The 13,699-nt window shown below is 37.4% G+C and overlaps 1 protein-coding gene and 1 pseudogene across 2 annotated transcripts; one reads left to right on the top strand and one right to left on the bottom strand.

Moving 5' to 3' along the window:
• Positions 1 to 13,699, top strand: part of LOC148724405 (uncharacterized) — a 45,761-nt pseudogene that overhangs the window by 15,419 nt on the left and 16,643 nt on the right.
• On the bottom strand, positions 2,987 to 10,680 carry LOC111319075 (uncharacterized). 2 transcript variants are annotated; one of them, XM_022921910.2, is made up of 5 exons: positions 9,048 to 9,169; positions 6,060 to 6,316; positions 5,550 to 5,664; positions 5,124 to 5,446; positions 2,987 to 4,310 (listed from the first exon to the last, which is right to left on the bottom strand). In XM_022921910.2, the coding sequence occupies exons 1-5, from the start codon at positions 9,085 to 9,087 to the stop codon at positions 4,137 to 4,139; spliced, it is 909 nt and encodes a 302-aa protein (XP_022777645.2). In that variant the 5' UTR covers positions 9,088 to 9,169; the 3' UTR covers positions 2,987 to 4,136. The 2 variants fall into 2 exon arrangements, with proteins under 2 accessions (XP_022777645.2, XP_088585384.1); XM_088729258.1 differs by lacking the exons at positions 5,550 to 5,664; positions 6,060 to 6,316; positions 9,048 to 9,169 and adding exons at positions 9,527 to 9,682; positions 10,342 to 10,680.

Genomic DNA, 13,699 nt, shown 5'->3' with positions numbered 1-13,699 from the left:
TTAAATCTTTAAAAAGATCGAAAATGAGCTTCACAATTTGAAATAATCGCATTGAGATGGTGTGCACACGTAGAAACCTAAATATACAGCTACTTTACGAACAGCTGGAAGTCAGATTACAAATATGAGAATTTCAAAATTCTAGCTCAAGAAAAAATGCTTGCTAACACGCGGCAGAAGAAAAATTAACTGTTTCGAGTGTGATATTTTCTATTCTAGTTAACTTTTTCTCTCTAACACCAGACACTGTGTTCGCAAGTTTAGAGTAAATATTTCTGAACAACATTTGAATTGCAAATTTTCATGTGGTATTTGAGGGTTAAAACCAAACTATTTTGTCCACAACGTAAAATGATATTTATATCAAAAGGGAGTTATTGGATAACTCTTTACGAGAGAGGGTTTGTTAACTTAAATAATATGTATTAATAAATTCTAAAGTGCTTCTGCATAATAACCGAAGATTAAGCATTGCCAGAGTCAAATAAAACACTAATATTCCGCTATTTTTGAACCTGCTTTGGATGCAGTTACTCACAAATAACTTCAATACCTAATCTTGAACAGACTGTTCGAAGAGTTTTCACAGATATGGATTCTGTAATGCAAATATTAAGAAAAGTAAATATGATGCGATTGCTAGCATCTAAAACAATCGACTATCCTCGTCATAGTAGTAAAGCGATCTAACGATTGTATTGTATAATTATTGCCTTCTCAATCACGTGCATAAAGTTGTTTCATAATACTATTCTACTGTTGACCAAAAACACTGTGATTGTGCCTATCTATGCTAGCACAATGAAAGTACTATACTGCGTAAAAAGCTGCTTCACCATACTTTCAAGGTGACTTGAGTTGATAAGTTAGATTTCAAAGCCGCTATCTCTTCAGTTTTTCCCGTCAAAATCGTGAGGACAAATGATATCTCCTTTAAGGTCATCAAAGTTGATGTGACCCCAAGAACGATCACTCTTGTCTACGAGTCTGACCTGGGCGTATTGACTAATAAACTCCTCTACGTCCCAGCTCTTACGGTACATTGTCTCCCAACAGTTTCCTGTCTCACTTCTGACGACCTAAAAGTAACGACAAACATAAACAGTTTTTAAACCTTTGTTTCGACGATTGCTGACATATCTAACATGACCGTATCATACTTTCATTTACATGCAATGCTTCAAACTTAGGGGAATAAAAACCTGTTCTTTCGAAAAGGTGTGGGGGGGGGGGGGGGGAATCAAAGACGAAACAAGTGAAATATAGTGTGCCAGACACCAAGTTGGTCATATTGCTGACGTTCCTTGAGTAAGCTCAAAATAAGCCATTTCAAGTCAAAAAATAATTCAAAAGTAAAGCCAAATTTTTTTGACACTTGTTCGTTATAAGGGTCATTATCACTTACCCAGATGATGACCAAGGGTCGAAAATGTTTAAATTTTACTTTTTAAAGATATTTTTCCCATAAGTATCTCATTTTAAACCTAGACGAACTTAATGGATATTACGAAGTTTAACATGGTTTCGCAAGATTAAATCTGTGGTACCTTGATCAATCCACCTGACACAGACTCCCCTAAACAGATGTCAACAACTACCCGCTCCATACAAACGACTCATTCACGACATAAACATCACAAACGACCGAAAAAGAACGACCTAACTTTACCGACAGATCGAAACTGACCAATCACGACCGACCTACGTCACTTGAGTCTTACAGCCAATAACATCACGGCAAAACCAACCGATCATTTCACACGAACTGGAATAAGAACATTCTACTGACAACAATCATTCACTTGACTCTGATGATGACTTCCGCACAGTTTGTCGAAACGTCAGTCACTACCACCGACAACAGTCCTTCTCAGGACAACACTCACCCGGACGATCAGACTACACCTTCACATAACATACTACAATAAAAATATTCATCAACGAGTCTGTTTTGAGACCTTGAGTGTTTGTCCGGCCGGGGCTCAAACCCTCGACCTCCCGCACAACAGTCCAGCACTCTATCCATTGAGCTGGTTCGAATCCCGTACAGGCCTGATTTTTTTTTTTTTTTCTTCTTTTTCAGGTCTGATTTTCGCTATTGCTTAAATAGCGCTATCTAGTGCGAGGATCGTGCATCATATGTATCTAATACCGCAATACAAAATATATGAACTTCATATATTACATTGTATCTCATACTACAATAACAAAATTCATCAACGAGTCTGTTTTAAGAGCTTGAGTGTTGGTCCTGCCAGGGCTCGAACCCTCGACCTCCCGCATAACAGTCCAGCGCACTATCCATTGAGCTAACTGGGAGGCAGTTACATACTACATTACATACTACAATAACAAAATTCATCAACGAGTCTGACACAGTGATTGTGCGTATCTTTGCTTACACAAAGCGAGTACTATACAAGGTCAAAAGCTGTTTAACCATACTTTCAAAGTAACTATTTGTGGAAAACCTGACTTGAGGTGGTAAGCTACTTACCCAAGTCGCTGTGTGTTATGTTTTTCTTGTCTAAATCGTGAGGACAAATAATATCTCCTTTAAGGTCATCAAACTTCTCATCAACGAGTCTGACGGTTTTCTTTTGTTTTGACTTATTTGAAAAATTTGCATTCAGGTGGTGTGCACACGTATAAATCTAAATATAGAGCTACTTAAAGAAAAGGTGGAATTCAGATCACAAATAAGAAATACATAATTTGAGCTCAAGGAAAAATGGTCAACAGACCTCTAAAATTTTTCGTTTGTTCATGTACCACTATACTAAATAGTCATAATTCCCACAATTATGACCATTTTCGAGGAAATGATAAACTTTACTTTGCATTAGCGCCTGATTACACCCAGATAAACACACATAATAATTGGCATTTCCCCTGGGAGATCGAGTCACAGAAAGGGTGATAGACATTTTTATTTCCCAACCTGCTTGTGCTGGTTAACCAAAGAAATTTGAGCAAAAATGTTTTGTTCGTATTTATTGCAACTGTCTTCCTTTTGCAAGCCCATCACTATGGCTTTTCGAATCGAGTGCTTTATTCACTTATTATAAGCATTAACGAGGCTACATTAAAATTTTCCAAACAAAGTAAAGTTATTTAATCTCCCCTCTATCAAGCACCAAGAGAATAAACAAAGCTGAAAAATATTTTTCATTGGAGGTGAACAACTGCCTTTATTCGTGCAAACATATAAACTTTCAATTCAAAGTGACTTTTCGAGCAAAGAAGAACTATCAAAAACTTTTGCAAACTTCTTACTTCTACACAAACGTCAACAGTTACGCAAAAAATCTTCAGCCTGCCACAGCTAACCTCTTACATCAATACAATTCACTAGTTACTGTAAGATTTTATAGAGAAGAGCTCAGGCCTCATCACTCGATTTGCTTTAAAACCAAAAGTGAATTTGTGGAATTTATAATCAGTCAAATTTTTGTGTTTGCCTAGTTGAAGAAGCCTTGGAAACATTTTATTTTCTGTAGACGACCTTGGGTTTGGCGGTAGTTTAATGTGGTATTTGAGGGTTAAAACTAAACTATTTTGTCCGCAACGTAAAATGATATTTATATCAAAAGAGAATTATTGGATATATCTCTGTGCGCGAGTACGTTTGTTAAGCTAAATAATATGTATTAAATAAGTTTTAAAGTCCTTCTGTATGATAAATAAAGATTAAGCATTGCAAGAGTCAAATAAAACATCAATATTCCACTATTCTAGAGCCTGTTTTGGAAGCAGTTACTCAAAAATGACTTTAATATATAATCCCGAACAGAATCTACTAAGAGTTTTTACAGATATGGATTTTGTAAAGCAAATATTAAGAAAAGTAAATATGATGCGATTGCTACCATCTAAAGCAATCGACTGTCCTTATCATCGCATTAAACCGACCTAACGATTGTATTATATGATTAAGGCCTTCTCAGTCACGTGCATAAAGCTGTTTCATATTCGGATTTCGAAAAAAAAAACAAAAAAAACACAGTGATTGTGCCCATCTGCGATAGCACAAAGAAAATACTATGCTACGTCAAAAGCTGTTTCACCGTACTTTCAAGGTGACTTGACTTGATAAGTTAGTTTTTAAATCCGCTTTCTCTTCAGTTTCTCTCCTTTTAATAAAGAGGACAAATGATATCTCCTTTAAGGTCATCAAAGTTGATGTGACCCCAAACACCAGAACTCTCATCTACAAGTCTGACTTGGGCGTATTGACCAATAAACTCCTCTACGTCCCAGCTCTTACGGTACATTGTCTCCCTACAGTTTCCTGTCTCCTTTCTGACGACCTGAACGTAACCAAAAACAAACAGTTTTGAATCCTTTGTTACGATGTTTGCTGACATACCTAACAATAATAATAAGAATAATGATTTACTGACGTCATGATTGCAGTTATCAATATAAGAATTTTCAATTGCGCATTACAATTACGTGTTAAAAAATCAACTCTACATAGATAGTAAAAACTAAAAAATCAAAATGTTCACTAAGAAGATGTAGACATATAAAAAAATTACATACAAAGAATTAAAAAGCTTTTGCAGATAAAAAAGTCTTAATGGCTTTCTTAAACTTGCTTAAAGATTGGGTATTTCTGATTGAGCCTGGAATATCCTTCCAAAATTTAGGGATGGCCCTAACATGACTGTATCATGTATCAACTTACTTGCAACGCTTTAAACTTAGAGGTAAAAAACCTGTCCTTTCCAAGAAAAGTAAGCCAAAGACTAAAACAGTGAAGTAGAGTGTGGCAGAAGCCAAGTTGGTTATCTCACAGACTCTACCATAAGTAAGCTAAAAATAAGCCATTTCTAAGTCAAAAATATTTCAAAAGTAAAACCAAATGTTCTCGACACTTGGTTGTTATCAGGATCATCATCAGTTACCCAGATGATAACAAAGGGTCGAAAATGTTTAGATTTTACTTTTTAAATATATTTTTCCCTGTGAGTATCTCATTTTAAACCGAAGCGAACCTTATCGATATCACGAAGCTCAGCATGGTTTCGCAAAATTAAATTCCTGATACCTTGATGAAACTGCCTAAGATGTTTTAAAAGAATTAAAGGACAAATAATAGTCAAAGTGAATAACCTCACCTTGTTGTTGACAATAAGCTCCGCGCGAACCTCAGCCATGGTACATCCCCCACCGATAAGAAACGAGATACTCTTGCCGACGATACGAAAACAAGGTGAAGTGAGAGTTCCATTGGGTTTGTCGGCTCCATCTGGATTCAGATTTCCTGCGGGATCGCTCTTTGTGGGTCGTCTCTCAGACCCCCCTATCCACCAGTCCCCTTGCTGCTTGGCGGTTTCTCTTTTGCGAGCTTTTGGATTATCACCAAATGTTGGCTGGTAAATGAAGGCTCTGCCTGTCATCTCCCACGCGCCGATTCCATCTTCAAAGTCAAAGCTGCAGGCTGCATTAAAAAGCAACCGTAAATTTTTTATCCACCTGAATACTTCATGATTATTATTCAGTATTGATTTTACTTTACAGTTTTGTTTATAATTACTCATTACCTTTCTTGCAGTTTACACCAGTGAATCCTAAAGGACATTTACAGCGAAATCCTTTTTCAGTGTATCCAGCTTGACATGTGCCATTGTTGAAACAGGGACTGCTGCTGCAGGGATTCTGTTGAAGATAAAATAACTGAGTATCTTAGATAGCCATGGTTAGTTTACCTGCTCGGGTTATCATGTAAACTAAAAGAAACTCATTTTTCTGGAACGATGACTTCTTCTGGCTTTTTAATAAAGTAAGTGCAGACAAGAATTAAATACCTTTATGAGTCTTCCGACCAGGAAATCGCAGTATCAAATATTTGGTAGGTTGAGTAGTGTTTGATTAATTTACAATGGGTCCCTTCATTTTAGCCACGGCTATCTTGTTGTTGTCTTTTTTTTAAAGTTGTTCACCATCACTTCAATTCAATACATACATACGAATTGCAAGGCGAGTTCAAGAAGAAATCTGACAATCTAATCGTCCAGAAAAATTGTTCTTCGTCTAAAAATAAGTCACTTTACCTCGATACTGAGATGGGTATAATCTTGTTTACTCTGAAAGTCTGACGAGCCTTGACTTTCGTCCGAAGCATTGTTCAACTCACAAATGTAGTTTCCTCCTTGTGAAGGCCCAAAATTTATGGACACACAATTGGGCTCCAAATAACACAGCACTTTACAGCTGCCTTGATGGGGCACATCTACAAGCCTGATCAGGTGGCCTTTCATGACCTTGTCCCGTATGGGTTCTTTGAAAAGAATGGATCGGCATTCTTTACCTATTTGGTTTGCAAATAACAAAACAAGTTCATCAGACATCTCTGTGATTTCACCGTAAGATTTTGAAAGTGCACCTAATCAAGTTGTGAGAGCTGTCATGTATTACATGACTTAGTGAGCGTAGATAAGTTTCGTGTAGGTTTACATCAAGTATGGGAATAAAGGAGCACATGGTCGACTAGTGTGTTAACTTGGTTCATGCCGACTTCAAGACGAGTAACCCTCCAATTTATACATTAGGAGGACACAACAAGAACCAGCGACGAGTTACCCGTTAAAGAGGAAAGCAAACAATTTACATCCCTATTTAGGTCCATTTCAATGGAAAGAGTTATTGAAAGCGACAAAGAACTCCACTTTGCTTTGTATGCCCGTTGCACAGGTCTATTGGAAATTTAATCACTGCGTCAGGTTACGCCAACAACGGCATTAATATATATATTTTTTCTCAATGAGAAGATTTGAAGAAAGGGTCGATATCATGGTTCAATCATCGGTTTTGGACCATACCCACAGTAAAAAGGAGCACAGGGACTTGAGGCAAACAATTCCTGGTAATAACTCTTGCATTTGCAAATTATTCAATCGTCTTCATTGGAAAATTTTCCTAACTAAGCTTTCTCTCGTCAGTTTTTACCAAGTCATATGAAGCAATCTATCGCTGTTCAGAACCTTAGTTTTCTCTCTTTGTTTCTAATCAATACAATTACTGGTTACGACAGCTTTGATACCTTCGCCCAAGGGACTGACAACTTTTCATTGATATGTTACTCCATCTGGCACTTCATCGTCACCTAAACTGCGCACGATATTTAGTGACAATAGCTTACCAGTGGGTCCAATTCGAGACGTCACTGACGAGAAGAACAACCTACCTGTTTTTGGACAGTAGAGCTTATGGTATCATATCAATTGCAAAATTCCGAAGGTTCAAATTACTTCCTTAACGAATTTGGCTACAAAGAGGAAAGATTTTAAACAGAGACTAGAAGTCTCTGACATCCAGATTCGCTTTAAACCGTGACCTCCGCTATAGTCTCCGCTACCTTCATCGAACGTAAACTTACTATTAACATTGCAACGGAAAATACTTCAGATTATTACCCACAAATTTAGCTCTTTGATAAAATAAACATCGTTTCTACCAACTTTGACATATGATTGATCTTTCTCTGATATTTGTTGACAAAAATTTCTTTATTCAACACAGTTTTTCCATAGATTTTTGCATTACAACATGAACGTAAGCGGAATATTCGAAGCTCAGTAACCAGGTATTAGATCAGGCGCGAAAATGAAAAACTCGACACCTTTTTCAAATGTTTCCGCAAATAAGCCGCACCCCCAATTTCTAGCGACTATTTAAAATACAAACAACGAGAAGCGGTAGCTCGACCTCGTCCTCATGGAATGGAAACACAACGTGCGCTTGGGATCACGTGAAAGACTACCCTGGACGTCTTTAGAAAATACTTCAGTTTTTATTACGGGTTACGTTGTGATTATATTGATCACAACAAATGATGTTAAATCACACATACAACGTCACGTTTCGAGTAGTAATCTGGAACAGAATGACTCTCAAAAGCAACTTTTTCAAATTTGGGTGGCAGCTTTTAAATTTTTGAGCAACTTTAGAGCAACTTTTGGTTGTATTGTCAAGCAAGTTTTGCTGGATTTACTAGTACAATCTATTCCTGCCTAACAGCAATTAACCGAACGGCGGTAAACGCGGGAAAATGCATCCCTTTCAGGAATTGACCGTTGCAGAAAAGTACCGGAAAATACATGCTTTCGACTGGTTAATTTTAGTAAGCATAACTTTGGAATGCGCAAAACGGCTGTAATTAGCAAAATGCATGTTGTTTCCATAGATTAACCGAACAACAATAAAAGGTAAAACGCCGGGAAATGCGTTTTAACGAATTTTATTGAATTCACCATCACGGAAAACGTTGGAAAATGCATGCTTTCGACTAGATAATTTTTGTGAACATCTCGTTCACCGGGTGAAAAATGGTTGGGACCAGAAGAGAACACGGCATTTTCTATGCGTTATACGAACTGCAAACTCTGAAGAACATCATGTTTTCCCGTATATACACACATTAACCTTCCCGGAAAATGCGTGTTTTCAGCTGTTAACTCTGGTGAATGCGTTGTTTTTCTCTCGAAAAATGCCAATGAACAAACGGAAAACACGCTGTTTGTAGTGCGTTAACCGAGCGGGTAATGCCGGAAAATTAATTGTTTACCTGCATGTACCACGATGGGAACAATACCGAACAATGGAGCGAAACTGGAATTCACCGATGCGAAAACGCACAGAGAACGTCGCATTTTCCGTAGGCAAAATACATGTAAACATAAATTGCCACTTCGTGAATTCAACCTGCGTTTTCCGTACGGTGAACGCTAGTTTTTTTTTCTGTGTTCGCTATAGTCTCCGCTATAGTAGAGAAGGAAGGGAGTAAGAGGGCAGGCATCTTGCTAAAAACAATTTTCACCACGTTGTGAGAAATATCAGAGTATTTCATGGGACAGATACCAATGGCAGGCTTCCGTTCCGGTTGGACATCAACACAGTATTATTGTTGCCCTGAAGGCTGATAGGAATCACCTGGTCGCTAGGAAAGCTCTTCTTTATAAAGAATGTTCTTCTTTCACTTCGAATATAATATTTGGACAGTAACCAAATGTAATATCTTTTACTGAGCATGCTTAACGCACCTGAACAAACACCTCCATCTCCAACTGATCCTTCCTCCATGCAGGTACAACCATAAGAGCCATTGGTGTTTACACAGGTCGCATTCACACCACAAATGAAGCTGTCACTTACACATTCGTCAATATCTAGAGGACAAATGCAAATAAGTCAGCCGTGCCGTGGAAAGATTATTTCTAGCCACCTTTGCTTTGTTTTGTTTTTTTTTTGTTTCTCTTTTTTCTCAGAAGAAACATACCTACACATATCTGACCGTCTCCAAAAAAACCTTTCTTACATGTACAGTTATAGGAGCCATTGATGTTGATGAAATTGGCATTTGCGTCACAAAGGTGGCTGCCATTTCTGCATTCATCGATATATGGGTGAGTATGTGAAAATATAAAAACGCCTAAGCATCTGACCTTGTCCATTACCAATGACCTCCCTTGCATGATAATATTTGACGAAAATAGGCTGAGATCAAACGAAATAGGCTTACCTCCAGTTCCTAAGTTCATATCACAATACATCAGTCGTGTCTTTCCATTACCAGTTGGATTCAGCCAGTACTTATTGCTAATAGCATCTTTTCCCTCACTTGCTTTTATTTCTTGGCAAGATAGTGCTGGTAATTCGACAATGGAACCCAACGGTACTGCAATAGATAAAAGATTGAAGAATAAATTCCGTCGGTAACTACCTGGTTAATTTCTTAAAGATTTTTTTTCTAGGAAAAGGTGAGAAACTTAAGAAGATGACCATAGATGTGATGGACTAAACACTTTAAAATATCATTTTACCTTCCTCGAATAACTAAAGGTGAATTAGTAACTATAACATTTTCAAGAAAAATAGAAAAAACTCTAGAATATGCAAATATTACGGGGAAATAATATTTATGAATAACTTTTAGTTTTCTCGTATTCAAGTAGTTTCTCACACTCTCATTTTTATCAAACAACGCAGAAGCGGTTAGATTACTTTGCTGGAAAAATCTAACTCAACAGTTGACTGAAATATGGGAGTTGTTAAAAACTGTGGATTTCAGAAAGAAGCAGCTGTCAAAGTTGCCCACCACGACAATACATAGCCGTTCGCGTATAACCAAGATAATATAAATAGTTCAACTTATATTCTCTCAGTAAAACGCGAAAAAAAGGGTTTTGAGGATAGAAATTAGTCCCGCTTGCTATTTTCTTCAAAAAAATTCCCTCTTGAGGGCTGTTATTGGTAAAATTGCTTGCTGACTGAGACGAGAAACTATTTAACATGCAAATAAGTAAGGCCATCTCACTAAATCAGATTAATACTTACCTCTTCCATTCAAACGCCTGATATAAAACCAATCAGGGACCGAGCGAAAGTTTTCAGGCCTCGCCTCTTTACTGCGGTTGTTTAGTTCGCAGATCTCCTTCTTTCTATTGTAGTTGTAGCTTTGGCAGATGATTTCTTCTCCACATCGGATATCACAGATATAGGGAGCTGATGCTGACATCCTTTTGAAGACGAACTTTTCAAGTCTCATGCCTTGGATGTTGATCTCCACCTTGCACTGTTCATTAGCAGATACGCATTCCACGAAAAGAACCGGGATAAAGAGATAAAAATTTGGCCACAGCATCTTTCTTGTGAGAACAATAATTGGTTCTTGCGTCAGTATACTTTTATAAGGACATCAAGTATACAGAGGGTTTAGAGAAAATGCAAGATGGATCAGAGCGCCCTTTGGCACAGACTTCTTGTATCCCTGTTATATTGTATGAAAAATTGGTAACATTGTATGCAAGTGACTCTAAACCAACAAACAATTTCCGATAACGAAATAAGTGTGTCATAGGTTAAGAGAATCTACTTTTATGTGGTTTTTCTCTTCATTTCTCTCTTGTTCGAGCGATTGTTGTGCAGAGATCGTAATAAGATTTAAGTATTATTATGGCTCATAATGAAAACGGGTTTCTACCCTTTACCCTCACTTTGCAACAAGTAAAGTCCCTTACCTTTAAAGGCTTATAACCACTCAGCCTTTTGCAGTGTGTTTTTATGCTAGCCACCACCTGCAGGAAAGTTTCTTTCTCGAGGTCGTTGGTCGATGTTTTGAAGCTATAGTTTAAATCTAAAAAACTCCGAACCTCTGAACCTACACCTGAATTCTCTCCCTAACCTTAATGAAATGTTAGCCTGACGGCTTGAGCCACTGCTTTTTGGCAAAATGTAATGAATACAAGATAGCCTCAATTAATAGTTTTGGGATTCTGAATTATAAAAGATAACGCCAGGTGAATGACAATTTGACAGAAGCCCAAAACGCCGCGAACGCGTTCGAATTCTCGGCCTGATTATTATTGACAAAAAAAAAAATTTGTTCATTAGCCTTTATTTTTTTCTACTCTTGGGACGCACTCGTAAAAATGTTTTCTTAGTGCATTCCTCTCACACTACTTCATTTATCGTTTTAAAACAAAGAGAAATTGAGTTTAAAAACATAGAAAAAGGAAAACAGTTAATAACCGATGCCAGGCTGTAGCTTGGTGAACTCCAACTTTTTTTTCAGTGATCATATTTTTAGCACGACAATTTGAACAACTGCTTTTCGGTGAACTGTAATGAAAAGAACGCCCCTTTCTATTTCTATTTTATTTGAAGAAATGGATCGAAAAGGATAAACACCTGGTTAAGGCCTCCATAAATATTTGTAAATATCTGTTTCATGCGTAAACTTGTTTACTTCGTTTTCTATTCTTCTTAAAGTTGTTTATTACCTGCAAGGCCTGTCCCCATTGTGCTCGGAAACGTTTAAGCAACTTTTGGCGTTTGGAGGAACTTTTGGCGATTCTAGTAACAGTGAAATTTTTTTTCATTCGTATATCTGGGAAATGTTTTCTCAACATAAAGCTCATATCAATTAAGCACGAAACAGTCAACGATTTCATCGGAAACTTCAACTTATGTAAATTTCTTGTATGTCTATCAACCTTTAGAACAAATAACCTGTTATTTGACATCGTTTCGTTCGACAAGAAGCGAAATGAAGAATGTTTTTTGTTCCATTCAACTTTAGTAAAGAATATCCTTCAATTTCGCCTCTATTTACGTGCAACTCTTTAAAGCTAAGTTTCAAACCATTTTTCTCGAGTGATTTTAGTGACTATTGCGAAGATCGAAACATTAAAGTTTTATGTGAGGGTGTTATCTGATCGTCCGGGTGAGTGTAGTCCTGAGGAGGACTGTTGCCGGTGGTAGTGACTGACGTTTCGACAACCTGTGCGGAAGTCATCATCAGAGTCAAGTGAATGATTGTTGTCCGTAGAATGTTCTTATTCCAGTTCGTGTGAAATGATCGGTTGGTTTTGCCGTGATGTCAGACGGCAAAACCAACCGATCATTTCACACGAACTGGAATAAGAACATTCTACTGACAACAATCATTCACTTGACTCTGATGATGACTTCCGCACAGGTCGTCGAAACGTCAGTCACTACCACCGACAACTGTCCTTCTGGTTTTGTGATAAACCTTAAAATGAATTGTTTTCACTAACTCCTTTATTTCCTTTATATTTTTCTCTTCTTTTTCTTCTTTTTCCTCTTTTTCGTCTAAACGCAACAACCTACTGCACCTTCTTATATAGTTCCTTACAATCTTTCCAGAAGATTCTACAGATTTATAACACGACTATTTTTAGTAACATTACATCATAGAGTTTTCCAGAATTTACGGTAAACAACTCGAGTTTCTATAAATAGACGTCACGTACTCATGTCGAGACCACTAGAACTTTCCTAAAGGAGTAATCAAGAATGTTCTGGAAATGATAGGATAATCGATAAACGTGCCAAATCATATGTCTTCTGTCCACCTTCTTAGGACTACACTCACCCGGACGATCAGACTTCACCTTCACATGTTACCCCCGGGTTCAAGGTTTCTTACTGCATTAAAGTTTTAATTAACTTTTATTGCAAAAAAATCAAGAAATTTAGGTAAAAGCTTTTAAAATTTGCGCAGCAACTTTTGGGATTTTGGCAGTTTTTTCAGCAACCATTTAGGAATTCCAGTCAGCTACTTCCCAGGATTTGACGAGCACAAACGGGAAATGCCTAAATCTGCACTCGGAACAACGGCGCTAACACCTCTTCTAGAGGTTTTATATTAGGCATAAATAGTCTGTGCAAGGAAATCCAGCAAAATTTGCATGACGATACACCCAAAAGTTACTTTAAAGTTGCTCAAAAATTTAAAAGTTGCCACCCAAATTTAGAAGAAGCTGCTTACTTTTGGGAGTCATTTGTTCTAGATTACTACTCAAAACATGAAGTTGTATGTGTAATTTAACACCATTTGGTTTGATAAATATAATCTCAACGCAACTACTAATAGAATGTATTCTCTAATAACGTTTTGGATAGTCTTTCACAAGATCCCAAGCGCATGTTGCGTTTCCTTTCCCTGAGGACGAGGTCAAGCAACCGCTCCTCGTTGTTTGTATTTGCCTTCGTTGACGTGAATTTTACGCTTTCTAGAAATTGAAGCTCCTGCAGGACTATTGAGAGTTTCTCCAGCGGCTATGGTAACCTCGGTAGAGTCAATATCTGTACTATTTTCATTTTCCTCGTCAGACATTTTAGCTTCTAATTGTGATACCTTGCACGCGCGGGGAAGCTCTATTGTTAG

The sequence above is a fragment of the Stylophora pistillata genome, chromosome 8, assembly GCF_964205215.1.
Source record: "Stylophora pistillata chromosome 8, jaStyPist1.2, whole genome shotgun sequence".
Taxonomy (NCBI): domain Eukaryota; kingdom Metazoa; phylum Cnidaria; class Anthozoa; order Scleractinia; family Pocilloporidae; genus Stylophora; species Stylophora pistillata.
This window is presented reverse-complemented; position numbering and strand designations above follow the sequence as displayed.